General features: G+C 44.0%; 1 protein-coding gene across 2 annotated transcripts in view; it reads right to left on the bottom strand.

The window, feature by feature from the left end:
• AGAP2 (ArfGAP with GTPase domain, ankyrin repeat and PH domain 2) overlaps positions 1–13,301 on the bottom strand; it is a 319,347-nt gene extending 306,046 nt beyond the window's left edge. For both annotated transcript variants that reach the window (XM_040340872.1, XM_040340873.1), the window contains exon 1: positions 10,502–13,301. In XM_040340872.1, the coding sequence (XP_040196806.1) occupies positions 10,502–13,277 (2,776 nt within the window). In that variant the 5' untranslated portion in view covers positions 13,278–13,301. The remainder of the gene's footprint in view (positions 1–10,501) is intronic.
• Positions 13,302–16,381: the final 3,080 nt, after the last annotated feature.

Raw genomic sequence — 16,381 nt, 5'->3', positions numbered from 1 at the left:
TGGGTGAAGCTCTGGTGAACTCCATGCCCAAGAGGGTTAAGGAAGTGCTGGAAAATAATGGTGGCCACACAAAATATTAACACTTTGGGCCCAGTTTGTAATTTTCACTTTGTTGCCAGCGGTTTAGACATTAATAGCTGTGTGTTGAGTTATTTTGAGGGGACAGCAAATTTACACTGTTACACAAGCTGTACACTCACTACTTTACATTGTAGTAAAGTGTAATTTCTTCAGTGTCGTCACATGAAAAAATAGAATAAAATATTTACGAAAATGTGAGGGGTGTACTCACTTTTGTGAGATACTATATATACCATAGTTTCTGGGCTCTAACTTTCCTACAGACTAAAAAGTATACACTTATTTGGGTTATTTTGACCAAATCAATGTAGCAGAATACAAATTAAGGAAGAAAGATTATTTATTTGCCAAATGTTATAACAGAAACGAAAAAGAAAAAAAAATTAAATGCAAGTCTTTTTTTCATTTATTAAGCAAATATTAAAAAGCTCAGTAGTGATTAAATACCACCGAAAAAAGCTCTATTTCTGTGGAAAAAAAATTATAACAATTTCATATAGGTGCAGTGTTGAATGACCACGCAATTGTCATTCAAAGTGTGTCAGCGCTAAAAGCTGAAAATTGTCCTGGGCAGAAGGGGGGTAAAAGTGTCCGGTATTGAAGTGGTTACAAATCATTGGTGTCATTTGTTCATACAACCCCTAGCAACCCTCAGAGGAACCCCAGTTGAGAAAAGCAGATCTAGATGATTTAACCAAAACACATAGACATCATTGAATTTATTGAACAATCACAGTCGGTGCAAGGATAGGCACAAATTCCCTCTCTACAATATTCAGCTGATGACCATTAGAATAAAGCCTAAAAAGATAAGACAAACTATTTTATCCTTCAAATGCCTCTCTTCCCAGCATGCAGCCAAACAAGACATAAGCCCAAAGCTGCATAATGCTTAACTGACTGCTGTGAACAGTGAGACAGGACTAGAGGATTAAATAATAGCTTGGGTAAAGCTACTCTTATGCCCTAGAGGCCCAGAAGCACTGTTTGTGAATGAGCGAGCACAAGGATGCATAGCCATATCCAGGTTCTTCCTACCAAATAATGCTTTCTGAATACAATAACAGAAACAGCCTTTAATGTATGCATGGTACTGTAAGGCTCTCCATCATCTAACTATATATTTCAGCATACCTGTTGTGCTGCCCAATGGGCATAGATTTGTTATATATAATATTCTTTCTCTTAACCATTTTCTATGTACATTATGTTTAGTTTACATGCTGTCATCTAGTGACCTTTTGTGGTAATGCACAGTTTCTGTATTTTCTTTGTCTGATCTATTACACACTTCCTTTCTGTGTAATGCTCCACCCCTTCTTCCTGACTTTCTTCTTCCTGTCTATGGAGACTGCTTACAGGCCACATGTAACAAGGGCACATGTATTCTGCATAAGTAAGCTACATGCAGTATCATCTTTTGACTGCACAATACTACAACCCGTTCATCTGCTGTAACCTGTCATCTGATGTATTCTGAAGTTTTGGATTAAAGCAACTTCTGTCAATAGAATCAGTATTGGTGAGTTCAAGCTATCTGATAAGGATTGTCCTCAGTGATTACATCTGCTTATACAGGCCAGGCATAGAGGTCTCACAAGGGATAAATCGCTTTACAACAATCAGAGTCAGAATACCTGTCAGCCAATGGGCAAGCATATCCTTGATAGTTGCTAAATAATAGGTTTACAACTACACCCTCTAATTAAATAAAACACTTGAACCTAGGGGCAGTGTCTGTATGTCCCATCACTGTTTAAAAGCAGTCTCATTCAGTGACTCCTGTGGTTCTTCCCCTTACCGTCCCGACTAGAGCTAGACCAATGGTCTGGCCCTAAGTAGTATCAGAAGCCCAGGAGCTGATTTTTTTCCGGCTCCTGGGCTTCAGATACTTCTTCAAATCGCTCCATAACACACCATAGAAGTAATGTAAACACAATGGGGTTGATTTACTAAAGGTGGAGAGTGAAAAATCTGGTGCAGGTGTGCATGGTAGCCAATTAGCTTCTAACTTCAGCTTGCTTTGTAAAAAAAAAACAAAAAAAAACTGGAAGCTGATTGGTTTCTATGCAGAGCTGCACCTGATTTAGCGCTCTCCAGTTTTAGTAAATCAACCCCAATGTGTTCCGATAGAGTAAGAAGGGGTTAGACCCTCTGTCATGTCTTTATTTGGGTCTGTGGCCTTGTTGACCCCTCTATGTACTGGCGACCATTGTTATTGGGAACAAAAGTAAGGGGTAATCCCAAATTTTTAAGTGTTGCTGAGGAAGTCACGTGTCAGTGATGAATGCGCGCACGAGTCCAGTAAAAGAGATACCGGATGTGACGTCAGCGTTACTCGTTTTTTTATGCTCGTTTAATTACCTTTGTGAGTACCTAGTGTATAAGCTTTTTTACCATTAAATTGTTCCTACGTTATGCCGGTGCCAGCGTTTTTTTTGTGTTTTTTAATCCATTGAAAAAAAAAAAGTAAAAAAAATAAATAAATAAAAAAGCTACACTGAAAAACGCTGATTAAAGCTATTGCAAAAACGCTAAAAAACGTTGAAAGGCTCCCTGCAAAACTACTGGCGTTTTTTTTATAGCTTTTATCAGCTTCAGTGTGCATGGAGCCTAACACTATTGGTGCTCTCTTTTCATCTTCCTGTGTGAGGGTCATTGCAGCCCCTAACGGTTTGAATTTCGCTGCTGTACTCGTCCATATAGAGTTCCTTTATGCTGTTGCCTTACAGCAGTAAGGTAAGGGGACATCTGCACTACCTTTAAAGGAAATTGGAACTGCAAGCACTATACACTGAACACCTGGCACCAGCACTTTAGCATATGCGTTTCAACAGCGTTTGGTTCGCTGTTCCTGCATGAACACAGACGTTTATCTTTGATGGTATGCACCACTGTGAGGTTATGTACCGAAGATTAATTGTGTAGATGCACATGCCTTAATTTTTGTTTTAGCACTGTATTTATAAGACTTACCCATTTCTCCTATCCCACACAGCGCAGCACTATTCATCTAGCTCACTTAATTTTGGTTTTGATACACCCTTAGTGCCGCAGCAGTATATCCTCCTCCCCCCCCCCCGTCCTTTCCCCCCGCCCCCCCTCCCTCTCTCCCCCTCCACTTCTCCCTCTTTTTTAGCCACTTTTCCCCCCAGTTCTTTGGTAGCGCGGCAATAACCCTCCTTACAACTATCTAATGTTAGCACAGCGGTCTCCCTGCTTTGCTATTATGTTCTGACAGGGGGACTGACCCCCCACCCCCACTAGAACACACCGGTCAGCATTCTTACCCATTGGCTGCCAGCTCCGATCGGATGACTGTTTTCCAGCATGCCTGTTCAACAGAAGTTGGCCCATGTGTACCAGGCTTAATGGGAAGAAACCTTTTAACCTGTTCCCGACTGGCCGCCACAGTTTTACAGCGGCAGAATGGCTCCCCTGGGCAAGCCGCCATAACTGTACGTCAGCCCTTTAAGACGCTGTACGAGGCATGCGCCTGGAGCCGGGCGCGATGACCGCCGGGCACACGCGATCGCTCGTGATAGAGCGAGAACCGGGATCTATGTGTGAAAACACACAGATCACGGTTCTCTCAGGGGAGAGGAGACAGATCTTGTGTTCATACTAATTATCCCCCCCACATTGAGAACACAGTGAGGGAACACAAAGTTAACCCCTTGATCACCCCTAGTGTTAACCCCTTCCCTGCCAGCGATATTTATACAGTAATTAGCGCATTTTTATAGCACTGATCGCTGTATAATTGTCAATGGTCCCAAAAATGTGTCAAAAGTGTCTGATCTGTCCGCCGCAATATCGCAGTCCCGATAAAAATGGCAGATCACCGCCATTACTAATAAAAATAACAATAAGTTGTTTTTTTTAATGTGGGATATTTATTATAGCAAAAATTTTAAGATTTTGGGGGTTATTTACTAAAGGCAAATCCACTTTGCACTACGTGCGAACTACAAGTGCATAGTGCACTTGGAAGTGCAGTGGCTGTAGATCCGAGAGGGGCATGCAAGGAAAATAAAAAACAGCATTTTAGCTTGCACATGATTGGATGATAAAATCAGCAGAGCTTCCCGTCATTTCAGAGCTTCCTCTCAGATTTACAGCGATTGAACTTCCAAGTGCACTTTCAGTGCAATTTCAAGTGGATGCAAAGTGGATTTGTCTTTCGTAAATAACCCCCACTATGTTTTTTTCAAAATTGACGCTCTTCTTTTGATTATAGCGCAAAAAAAAAAAAAACGCAGGAGGTGATCAAATACCAAAAGAAATCTCTATTTGTGGGAAAAATAGGATGTCAGTTTTGTTTGGGTATAGCTTTGCACGCCGCGCAATTGTCAGTTAAAGCGATGCAGTGTCGTATTGCAAAAAATGGCCTGGTCATTGAGCAGCCAAATCTTCTGGGGCTGATGTGGTTACGTAAACCTATCAGGAAAGAGATACAGGTTCTGCAATTGCTTGCGTCTTTTAGAAAATGGTAATTGTCTATGGTCATACTCAACAATTGTGCAGACAGTGAAGGCGATACTCCTAACTTACATAGGTCTAGCTCAGTGATTCTCAAAGTTCTAAAGTTTTTTCCACTTTTGAAAGGAAAGGAGAGATCTCGGCACTTGTTTACCATTAAGGATGTATACATCATGCAAGCAACTGATCCGCAGGAATTCAAAGCAGCAACGGGACAATAGTGAGCAGCAAATCCCTAATTAGGTTAATTAAGATCAATATGACCATTGCTCCTTCTCAGCATGTTAGCATGACTTCTGTACAGATCTAATTCATGAACTAAGAGGAGAAGGCATAGGCGTAGCCAGTAGCAGACAGTAGCTAGGGGCCCCTCTACACAAATGATATTGGGCCCTATTTATAATATTGTAATGACAAGTAACCTAAACAGTACATTATGGTTCACTGAATTGTGAGCTGTAATGATCTTTGTAAAATAAGACATTTTAGGCAAAAACTCTACACAAAAATGATACGTATGTTTGCAAATTGTACATTTTTGGGAGAAAATTATAATGAGATAAAACAGCAATTGGAATAAAAATAACTCATCCATCTTAGTGACTTGACCCTAATATGTCACTGTCGCAAATCACTGCACTGTAACAGCACATTATACTGCATAATGCCATTACAGCAAATTGCGTAAATTGCACTGTAATACCAAATTACAGCTACTACATGTGATGTCACCTAGCAAGAATCTACAACTACAATAGAACATTGTGTGAGGACAGAGACTGTGATAATACATTATATTATCCAACAGAAACATATTACGCTGCAAAAGCTGTTTATATTAACCACTTGCTTACTGGGCACTTAAACCCCCCTCCCGCCCAGACCAATTTTCAGCTTTCAGCGCTCTCAGGCCTCGTACACACGTCCGAGAATCTCGTCAGGAAAAACCCGTCGTTTTCCCTGACGAGATTCTTGGCAAGAAACTCTTGCCGCCGGAGTGTACTGACTTTCATTTCAAAAGAACCGCGGTTCTCTTGAAAAGAAAAGAACGCGGTGACGTCATCGCGTATGACGAGCATGCGCTCGTCACATTCGATGCCATCGCCGCCATCTTGCTTCACCCTACCTATGCCGTGGAAGCTACCGCGTATGCGTCAAAGTCATTTCGAGCATACGCTAGTTTCCACGGCGATAGTTAAGTATACACACTCTCGGGTTTCTCGTCGGGAAACAGGCCGACAAGAATCTTGACGAGAAAAAAGAGAGCAGGTTCTCTTTTTTCTCGTCGAGATTCTGGCCAGATTTCCAGACGAGAAACCTGAATGCCTCGTACACACGAACGGGAATCTCGGCAAGAAGCATTTTTCTTGCTGGTTTTTGCAGAGAAACCTGGTCGTGTGTACGAGGCCTGAAGCCTCGTACACACGACAGCTTTCCTTGGCAAAATACATCAAGAAAAATGCTGGCAGAGCATTTTTGGCAAGAAAAACGGTCGTGTGTATGTTTTTCGTTAAGACATAAATGCTCTCTTTTTTCTCGTCGGGAGTCTCAATTTCCTCGTCGTGTTTCTCGTTGGGCTGGTTTACGACGAGAAACACGTTCGTGTGTATGCTTAGAAACCCGCGCATGCTCAAAATAAAGTATGAGATGGGAGCGCACCTTCGGTAAAAGTAGCGTTTGTAATGGAGATAACACATTTGTCATGCTGTAACAGACTGAAAAGCACAAATCGTCTCTCACCAAACTTTTACTTAACACTCAGTAACATGAGATTAGCAAAAGCAGCCCCAAGGGTGGCGCCAGTAGAATCAAACTTCCCCTTTATAGTGCTGTCGTACGTGTTGTACGTCATCGCATTTGAGAACAACGAGATTTTGTCTTGACAGTGTGTATGTAAAGAAAGCTTGTCAAGATTCTCGAGAAGCCTGACAAGAACCTCGTCGAGGAAAACAACGTTTCTTTTACGACGAGATTCTTGGTCGTGTATACCGATAGGCTGCCCTGATGGGCACTGATGGGCACCAATAAGGTGGCACTGATGGGCACCGATAAGGCGGCACTGGTGGGCACTGAGAGGTGACACTGAGAGGTGGCACTGATGGGTGGCACTGAAGGGTATTGATAGGTGGCACTGGTGGACACTTAGAATTGGCACTAATAGGTGGCACTGATAGGTGGCCGTGATGGGCACTGATAGGTGGCAATTATGGGTGAAAATGATGGGCACTGATCAGCACTGGTAGATGACACTGATATGCACTACTGCTAGGTGGCACTGATGAGGCACTAATTGTCACCTCTGGTGGGCATTGATAGGTGGCACTTGTGGGCATTGATAGGTGGCACTGTTTTGCACTGGTGGGCACTGGCAGGGGGCACTGGCTGGCAGTACTAGTGGGCACAGATAAGGCGGATGTGCCTCTTCTTCTTCGGGACCGATATCCCTTGCACAAAAGGCGGCGGTCTGCTTTTTTTTTCTCCTCACGCTGTCAGTGTAAGGAGAAAAAAAACGATTGCTGAGCTTTTGTTTACATCACGTGATCAGCTGTCATTGGCTGACAGCTGATCACGTGGTAAGGGACTCGGATCTATGATTACCCGAGTCTTAGTCACTCTGTGATCACAGCGCACGCCATACGTGCCCTGCAGGGGGGCGCGTGGGAAGCGTGCAAAGGGACCCCTCCCCCCTAAGTTTCTCTTAAGTTTATTCATCAAATTTAAACTCCTCCTTAATAAATCCCCCTTGACACACTGGTGTTCAGCGGGGGGTATATTTTTACTGACCACCAATGTAATGGGGAAAATTTACACTGGCTGCCAATATAAAGGTGGCATTTACACTGGCTAAATTAACCCCTTCTTCGGCCACTATTGGAGGTTAAAAGTGCCCCGCTAGCGCCGAAAAGCATAGATAGTTTGTAGACTCTATAACTTTCCCACAGACTGCATATTATACACAGATTTGGGTTGGTTTTCACCAAAGAAATGTAGCAGTATACATGTTGGTCTAAATTTATGAAGAAAGATTATCTAATTGCAAAATGTTATAACAGAAACAAAGAAAAACGTATTTTTTTTTTTTAGATTTTTTTTTTGGTTGTTTTTGTGTGAAATAAATGATAACAATTTCATTTGGGTACAGTGTTGCATCACGGCGCAATTGTCATTCAAAATGTGACAGCACTGAAAGCTGAAAATTGGCCTGGGCAGGAAGGGGTAAAAGTGCCCGGCATTGAAGTGGTTAACTGGCAATTGCTCAGTCATGTAACACTGTATGCAAATTTAATTTATCTATTTTTTTTTCACACAAATACAGCTTTCTTTTGGTGGTATTTAAAGAGGAAGTACTGTAAACCCTGATGGCTTTTACTTCCTCTTTGTTCCCTGTAAAGTAAAAGCATAATGGGCTACTATGCATCGCATAGTAGTCCATTATATGCGACTTACCTGCAGAATAAGCCTGCAATTTCACCGATGTCCCCGCTGTGTGACTGCGTCCATCTTAAACCCCTCTTCCTTCCGGGGCCGGTCACATGACATCACTCCTGCGCATGCGGACGGGACCCGACGGTCATGGCACGGCCCTATAGAAAGGGCACGATCGTGCCCTTTTTATAGTGCGCATGTGCCGATGACATCGGCGCAAGCGTATATGGCAAATATCTCCTAAACCGTATAGGTTTAGGAGATATTTCCAGTACCTACAGGTAAGCCTTATTATAGGCTTCCCTGTAGGGAACAGTGGTTATACAGGGTTTATACTACTTTTTAATATACTTTTGTAAAGTATACACATAATAATCACTACTGGGTTTCTTATTTTTTGCTATATAAATGAAAAAATACAGAAAAAAAAACCCATCTCTGTTCTAAATATTTGCAAATTTCTTTCTCCATAAATTTAAACCAAAATGTGGTCTGTCACCTTTCTTTGGTAAAAAAAAAAAAATATCCAATTCAGTGTATATTATTTTATTTGTGTGAAAGTTATTGAGTCTACAAACTATAGTATATATATTTGATGCTGCTTAGTCCTGATGTACTGACAGCTCATTTCTTGACAGTAGATATTTCTAAAAATATTTTTTTTTGCAATAAGAGTATAACCTCATGCAATTGAAAACCTAATGTATGGTACAGACCTATTTCTTAAAAAAAAAAAAAAAAAAAGTATACCTGATTTAGCATTTAAAGCTGAACAAACAGTTAAATCCACACATGAGAAACATATGTCATGCCTCGTACACACGACCAGTTTTCCCATCGGGAAACCTGCCATGACAGCTTTTGGCCGGGAAAACTGTCCGTGTGTATGCTCCATGGCAGTTTTGCCGTCAGGAAAACCGCCGGAAATGCTGGCAGTAAAAATTAGAACATGTTCTCTTTTTTCCTGCCGCGATTCCTGTCGGTCTTTTTCCCGGCAACGGGAAACACTGCAGTGGAGAATACACACGGCCGGGATTCCCGGCCAAAGCTCTCACCGCAGTTTTCCCTATGGGAAACCTCTGGTGTGTACAGGGGGAAGGTTACCGAGGCAGGCTCTCGGTTTCCCCCCCGGGATTCCCGGTGGACTTTTTATCGCCGGGAATCCCAGTCGTGTGTACAGCGCTTGAGAGCTGTTTTATCTGCCAAAAGATTTTTATTTCTGTCCATCCAGTGCTACATAGTTCTGCCCCATAGCACATCCCTATCTAGCTGTAGACCTGATCTTTATCTGCAGTGGTTTCACTTTCACTCACAGGCCTCCCCCCAATCCTTCGATTGGACAGTGAAAGGAGAAGCAGCGCACTGAAGAGTTCACCTGTGCTATCTCCTCCTATCAGTATGCCCTGAAGCATACGCGATTGGCTCCCTGTGCTGATCTCCGTACTGATCCCACCACCCCCCGCCCCCTAACCCCTGAGCTCAACTGTACAGAATGCAAGAGGCAGATCCTAAGTCTAATACAGGCGCTGCTTGCATTTAAAAAAACATTAAATTACTTATTAATGATTACAGATCTGCATTCATTTATGCCTTTTATATCTGGCCAGGAGTTCAGCTTTAACACACATAATGCCTACTGGAGAAAATAATTGTGGATTTATGTTTTAATTCCCTATGTATGGTGAGGTTATGCTTATTGTATGCTTGGAAGAAAATTGTTAATGAATTAGAAGATTTGGAAGGTCACAGCGATAAACCGCTTTTATAAATTGTGCCCCTGGGTAAATTTTGTTAAACTTTAAGAAGATTAACAATACAATAAACACTAAATACAATATAATAAATATCAGAACAATAAACAGCGTATATCACTTACAGAGAACGCAGTTCTTAGGCCTCGTACACACGGACGGACTGTCCGATGAAAACGGTCCGCCGGACCGTTTTCATCGGACATGTCCGCTGCCGGATTTTGGTCTGATGGTTGTACACACCATCAAACCAAAATCCCCGCGTACAGGATACGCGATGACGTGGCCGCGCCGTCCCCGCGACGATGACGCGGCAACGTGCGCGACCCTGGAAGGTCAATGCTTCCACGCATGCGTTGAATCACTTCGACGCATGCGAGGGCTTTCGGCCAAGCGGACATGTCCGGTAAGTCGTACAGACGACCGAACATGTCCGACGGACAGGCTTCCAGCGGACATGTTTCTTAGCATGCTAAGAAACATTTGTCCGCTGGAAACCTGTCCGATCCGCCGGAAAATTGTGTGGTCGGACGTACAGACGACCGAACATGTCCGCTGAAACTGGTCAGCGGACCAGTTTCAGCGGACATGTTCGGTTTTGTGTACGAGGCCTTAGAGAAAGCAATTTGCATAAAAAGTAATGGGATACCAACCTTTTGTAAAGTGAATATATAGATTGTTGGCGGTGTATATGACTTTTAATCAAACTGATTTTTTTTAAAGCAAGCTATTAGTAAAAGATAAGAAAAAAAGATACTTACTTTCAAAATCTCTCTCATCTCCAGGACTTAATCCACTTGGGGAGACGGAAGAGGCCACAGTAGACTTGGTGAAGATACCACTAATGAACTTCAGCATCTTCCTGTCCCTAGCTGCAGTCTTGGCCTTGTCCCCAGTAGGAGATGCTCCCTCCTTCCCTTGTTTCTTCAAATCTTCAGGTAGTAGGTCTAGGTCACTGTTGTCCACTGTCCTGCTTTTTCCCTTTCTAAATGCTTTGGGGTCACATGAGGATGGAGACAACAGGTTTTTTCCACCCCCAGAAAGTTTTGGAGTCTCTGCTCTTGGGCTGCTTTTTGAGGAGGACTTTGAACGACTTTTACTTCCTTCATTTTCAGGCCAGGACAATCGGTTGGAGCCACTTTTTTGGCTTTGACTTTTTTCACGGGGCTCCGATTTTTCCACTTGACTTTTAGAGGCCTTGGTGAGTTTGAGAATTCTACTCCCTTTTTCTTTACATGGTGTTAATAGAACAGGAGTCATCTTTACTTGCTCAGGAGGCCCAGACAATCCTGTTAATCCTATTATTGGAGTACCTGGAGCTTTGGTCTTGCTATCCACTTGTGAGTTGTTCTTCTGAGATTCTCCAGACCTGTCTGGACTGATTAAGAGGGACACGGTCACTGGTGCTTCACGATATGGTGTTCCAGGTTGGCAGGGTATAGGCAAAAGTGGACTGGATGGAGAGCTGAAGGAATATCTGGGCCCAGAAAAAAAAGTAGGACTTGAATGCTGCCGAGGGCTTCCGCCAAGCCGACTAGGAGAATTCTGAAGAAAGTAGTCAGAGGTGACACTAGTGCTGATCCACATAGCATTCTGCCTGTGAAACAATCTTTCGTGACGCTTACTCTTTCCGGGATCGTCACTGTCTGGGGTGAGATCTTCCTCCTCACCATGCAAAGAGGTGCACACATCACCACAGGGTGAAACGGACACGACGAGCGTAGATTCTCTAGTCTTTTGTGTGGTTGATGTTAGCTTGCTGGGGCTTGAAGTCTTGTTTTCTATCAAGGTAACGGGCCTATCACTAGTTGCTTTGCCACCTGGAGATTTAGTCCCGATATTCTGTGATCTGGCTCCTGGATATGTTCCTGTGCCAGTCATTGGAGCTTTTGCAGTAGATGAAGGTTTATTTCTAGGGGCTGGTGTTGGTACAGTGTCACTAGATAAAGTCACTGGTTTAGTAATAATACTTGGGGCTTTAACTGGTGTGACAGTAGGTACAGTTTTGGATACAGTAACAGGTGGTTTTGCTCCAGGATATGTGCCAGTATCCCCACTTTTTGTTGCTTTGCTTCCTGTAGACTCTTCGCTTCCTGCCCCTGCAGTTGATCCCTTAGATCCTCTTGCAGCAGTTCTCGCAGCAATTATTTTGGCCTCACTAGGCTTTGCAGCAATAACAGGGGCTCCTGCAGATCGGGATGCAGAAAACAATGCTGATGCAGTGCGGGCAGCACTTATTGGAGGAGCTGTAACACGGGGTATGCTAGATGACACTGCACATGGTTTGTCAATATTTTCAGAAATGTTGATAGACTTCTCCGTAGAAACTGGTAAAGCACTTATGTGTGGTGGCGAGTCAGATGATACAGCTGGTACCTTTATTGCCTTTAAACTGCGACGGGTAATTCTAGATTCGGTAACTGGTTTCTCAGGGCTGACACCCTCAGTGAATCTGGAACCAGACACTGGTGTTAAAGGACTGCATACTAAATCCCTGGACACATCAGTATCCAGTGCTGGTCTTCTGATGAGAGATCCTCGAACTACCCGCACTTCTCCAAAGCGAAATTCCCTTTGACTAAATGGCACTGGAGCACTAGCTGTTCTGGTGTCTTTCATTGCTGGTGCTGGAGCTCCTGAAGATTTGGTGTTTTGCGCAGAAGGGTCTCCACTGCTGGGTGCACCTGTGCGATTGTCTCCCTGTACTGAAGTTGCATTACTTGCTGCTTGAGAACTCTTTTGATCCTGTTTCTGAGTTGTAGCACTTGATGACCCTGTATCCTTATCAGTTGGTGCTGGTACTGGAATACTAGATGCCATAGTATTACTCTTTACCTCTTTGGGGACTGAAGGTTGAGATTTCCCAGTGGCTCCCGATGTTTCGGTTGCTAATGGCGTTGGTTTGTTTGTTGTACATTCTGCACTGGCAACTTCTTGAGACAAGTGACCCACAATACTTGATGTCTCGGGGATCGTTGCTGTTTCTTTTGCAGTGCCGTTGATATTAGCTGAAGCATCTCCTTCTCCCGGTAGTGAAGACGATGTATCGCTTTTGTGTTTGGCCCCCATTTCCAAACCTGAGGAACTGGCAATTCCTGTGGCCTTCTCTTTAAGCACCGTAGCAGTACTATGTGCAGATTCTGCTTGCCTTGGAGCCAATGTTTCAGCTTCAGGTGGGACAGATTTTGAAGGAACTGGTGGTGATGCATTGTTAGTACCTGAAGTCACCTTTGCTGTCACACTTGTCTCCACGCTGCTGTTAATCACAGGTAAACTGGCTTCTGTGGTAGACCGTTCTTTTCCTCCACTCACCCCGGAACCAGAAGAGGGCCCTCCCCATGCCCAGACATCCGAAAATTCCCTATCCAGTGATAGGCAATGGGCCAATCCAGGGGTGCTTCCAAGAGAGGGGGTGTCATGTCTTCGGTATACCTCAGTGCTCTCTGCTTTTTTGTCCTCTCCTACAGCCTCTAATTTGACTAGGGTCAATGAAATGTGGTAGGTGGTCCTGCGCTGAAGGGTGGCTCCTCTGCTCATGGGTCCCCTGAGTGAGCAGCTTGCAAGGATAGCACTGGCTGCAGAATAGTCTGCCTGATGAAAGACGGTGCTGGTCTAAAATCAGCTCAGCATATCCATCATCTGACGAACCACCTCCTCTCCACACAGGTGTCCCCACAACATATATCCGATGCACTGACAGAAAGCACACACCCAGAAATGACAGCAACCGGCTATCTGCAAATAATGCACAGCAACAGAGGGAGACAGCAACCGCTCAGAGGTGAGACCTCATTGTTAAAAAGCATCACTGCACTGGCTCAGTACTGCACAAGGCACTGATGCTGCTGCTTCCGAGAGCTCCTTTGTAATTCAGTCCCATTGTTTTCCAGGTGAAATGTTAGGTGGCCAGGTGACACCATAATCTTCTTCTGTCCTCCACAAGAACAAGATGCTTGCAGTTTCTTCAATGCAGCAGCAATCCCTGAATTACATGCAGGTTACAATGATTGGAGACAGGCTTGTCACAGATATCCATTCACAGAGACACAGCCAGCTATTCTTCTGCCTCCTCCAGCGTTCGAGCTGCCGTTTAAAAGGAACACTTCAATTTTGCATCTCATAGGAAGAGTTTGTAAAGGAGGGGGCTAGGAAGTGGTGTAATCGCAGAATAATATGCCACCCAAGCGTGTTATAAAGACTAGCAGGACTCACTATTCATGGTATAGGAATAGGAGGAGCTGTGATTGCTGCTTGTTACACCCACACCAGAACCTGGGTCCTCAGGATTGCGTGATTTATAGATCAGCATTTCAGCTTATTATAGAAAATGGAGGGAGGACATTTTCAGATCATTTTTAATACTTTCTGTCATTTTAAATTCAATTAAAATTGTAATTCATTGATTGGTTTTAAAAACGAATTTGAGAATATATCAGCCTAATCCCACCCTCCGTCCAGTCATATTGCTATTACTCCAAGCAAATGTTTTGTAGGACTACAGAACCCAATATTCCCCCATCATCTGCCAGTGGACTACATGTCCCTGCAAGCCCAGCTAGTTAGCGCCTAAAAGATCATGAAAATTATTTAGCTTTTTTTTAAAACAAAACATTAAACCCTGGTTCACACTGGTGCGTTTTGACATACAATTTGACATGTCAAAATGCATTTCAAATCAGCTGCAATGGCACCATCCTAATCGGTGCGACACTGCGGCCCAGATTCACGAAGAACTTACGGCGGCGTATCTATTGATACGTCGCGTAAGTTCTACGATGCGCCGGCGTATCTTTGTTTTGTATTCACAAAACAAGATACGCCAGAATGTGGGCTAGATCTGACTGACGTACGTCTTAGTACGCCGTCGGATCTTAGGTGCATATTTACGCTGGCCGCTAGGTGGCGCTTCCGTTGATTTCCGCGTAGAGTATGCAAATTAGCTAGTTACGCCGATTCTCAAACGTACGTCCACCCGGCGCATTTTTTTACGTCGTTTACGTAAGGCTTTTTCCGGCGTATAGTTACCCCTGCTCTATGAGGCGTACATAATGTTAAGTATGGACGTCGGGCCAGCCTCGAATTTTTTACGTTTTACGTCGTTTGCGTAAAACGTTCACGAATAGGGCTTTGCGTAAATTACATTACGGTCGTCTAGGCATTGAGCGGGCGTAATTTAATTAAAAAATTTGATGTGATACTGAGCATGCGCGCGCATGGGCCGTTCGAAAAAAACGTCATTTACGTGGGGTCATGCTTAGTTTACATAAAACACGCCCCCTGTTCCTCATTTGATTTAGGCGCGCTTATGCTGGCACATTTACGCTACGCTGCCGTAACTTTAGACGCAAGTGCTTTGTGAATACAGCACTTGCCTCTCAAAGGTGCGGCGGCATAGCGTAACTACGATACGCTACGCCCGCTTAAATTTACGCCTATCTACATGGATCTGGCCCTGCGTCTGCGATTTCTGGACGCAATTTACATTGACATCTGTGCAGAAACCTGTAATCGCAGCCAAAATCGGGACTGGCAAGCGGGATTGAAATCGTGCGAGTTCAGCTGAACTTGCGCGGCTTCATTCCCTCAGCCCAGTGTGAACCTGGGCATAAAGTCAAATTGAACTTTCAGAATTTTTTTAGGCTCCATCCACCTATGCAGGTGTAACAGTGTGCATGCATTTTTGCTCTTTGCGTTTAGGGCATCCCATTTATTTTATAATTTTAGTTTAGTAGGCTGACCTATGCTTGTAAAAGCACCTTTTTAAAATTTGCGTTGCACCAAAATGCATGATAATTTGATAGAATGCGTTTTTGAAGTGCGATTCTGCATGCACATTAGCAAGGTGCGATTGGATGCTATTAAGAATTAAAAGGTATGCGTTTTTTTGTACGTTGTGGGAATGCCTGCCTGCATTTTGCCTGCATCGCACAAATGTGAACCTAGCCTAAGAGGATTAATTAACTAAATTAACAGTTGTAATCAGCCTAAAGTGATTCTAAACCTTAGGCCGAGTACTCACGAGCAAACATGTCCGTTCGAAATGTCCGACGGGCTGTTTCCGGCGTACAAGGCTGTTTTTTCATTTGGCCCGCTGGCTTGTACACACCAGCGGACGATATTTCCCTGCGGACCTGAACGCGTGCACGTAATCCACGTTTGACGTCACTATAAAGGGAAAGGCCAAAGTCAATGGCGACGCCCTCTGTTCCGCTTTTGCTAGTTACGGCTTTGCTCGTGTTAGTGAAGGTTTGGTTAGAGCTGATTCGCGCTTCTCGGTCTCCAGGCTTTAGCAGGTAGTATTTTCTCGTTCAGTGCGTGTGCTTGTGGGTACGTAGTTGGCATTCGGGTACAGGCGTGCAGTTCGTTCTGCTTAGCAGATTCGTACTGTGCGTTCGTATCTGTGTGTCGTGCGTTCTTTGCAGGTACCACTGGATTTGATTGTGCTTTCTGTTGGAGTGTGTTCTTGACTGACCAGCCGGCCGGTTTGAAGCCATGATGGAGCAGCAGCGTCAATTTTCGCGAGTTGGTGCTGTTTATGGGATGGCTGCTGGATATGTTCATTATTCCAGTACTTTGGCCAGAAACAGGGGGCGGAGGCGTTTCTGGACCAAGAATTGGTTGCGCCAGCGTGACCAGTTCTC

The sequence above is a fragment of the Rana temporaria genome, chromosome 2 (assembly GCF_905171775.1).
Source record: "Rana temporaria chromosome 2, aRanTem1.1, whole genome shotgun sequence".
NCBI lineage: Eukaryota > Metazoa > Chordata > Amphibia > Anura > Ranidae > Rana > Rana temporaria.
Note: the sequence above shows the minus strand (reverse complement) of the source record. Positions and strands in the feature narration are given on the sequence as shown.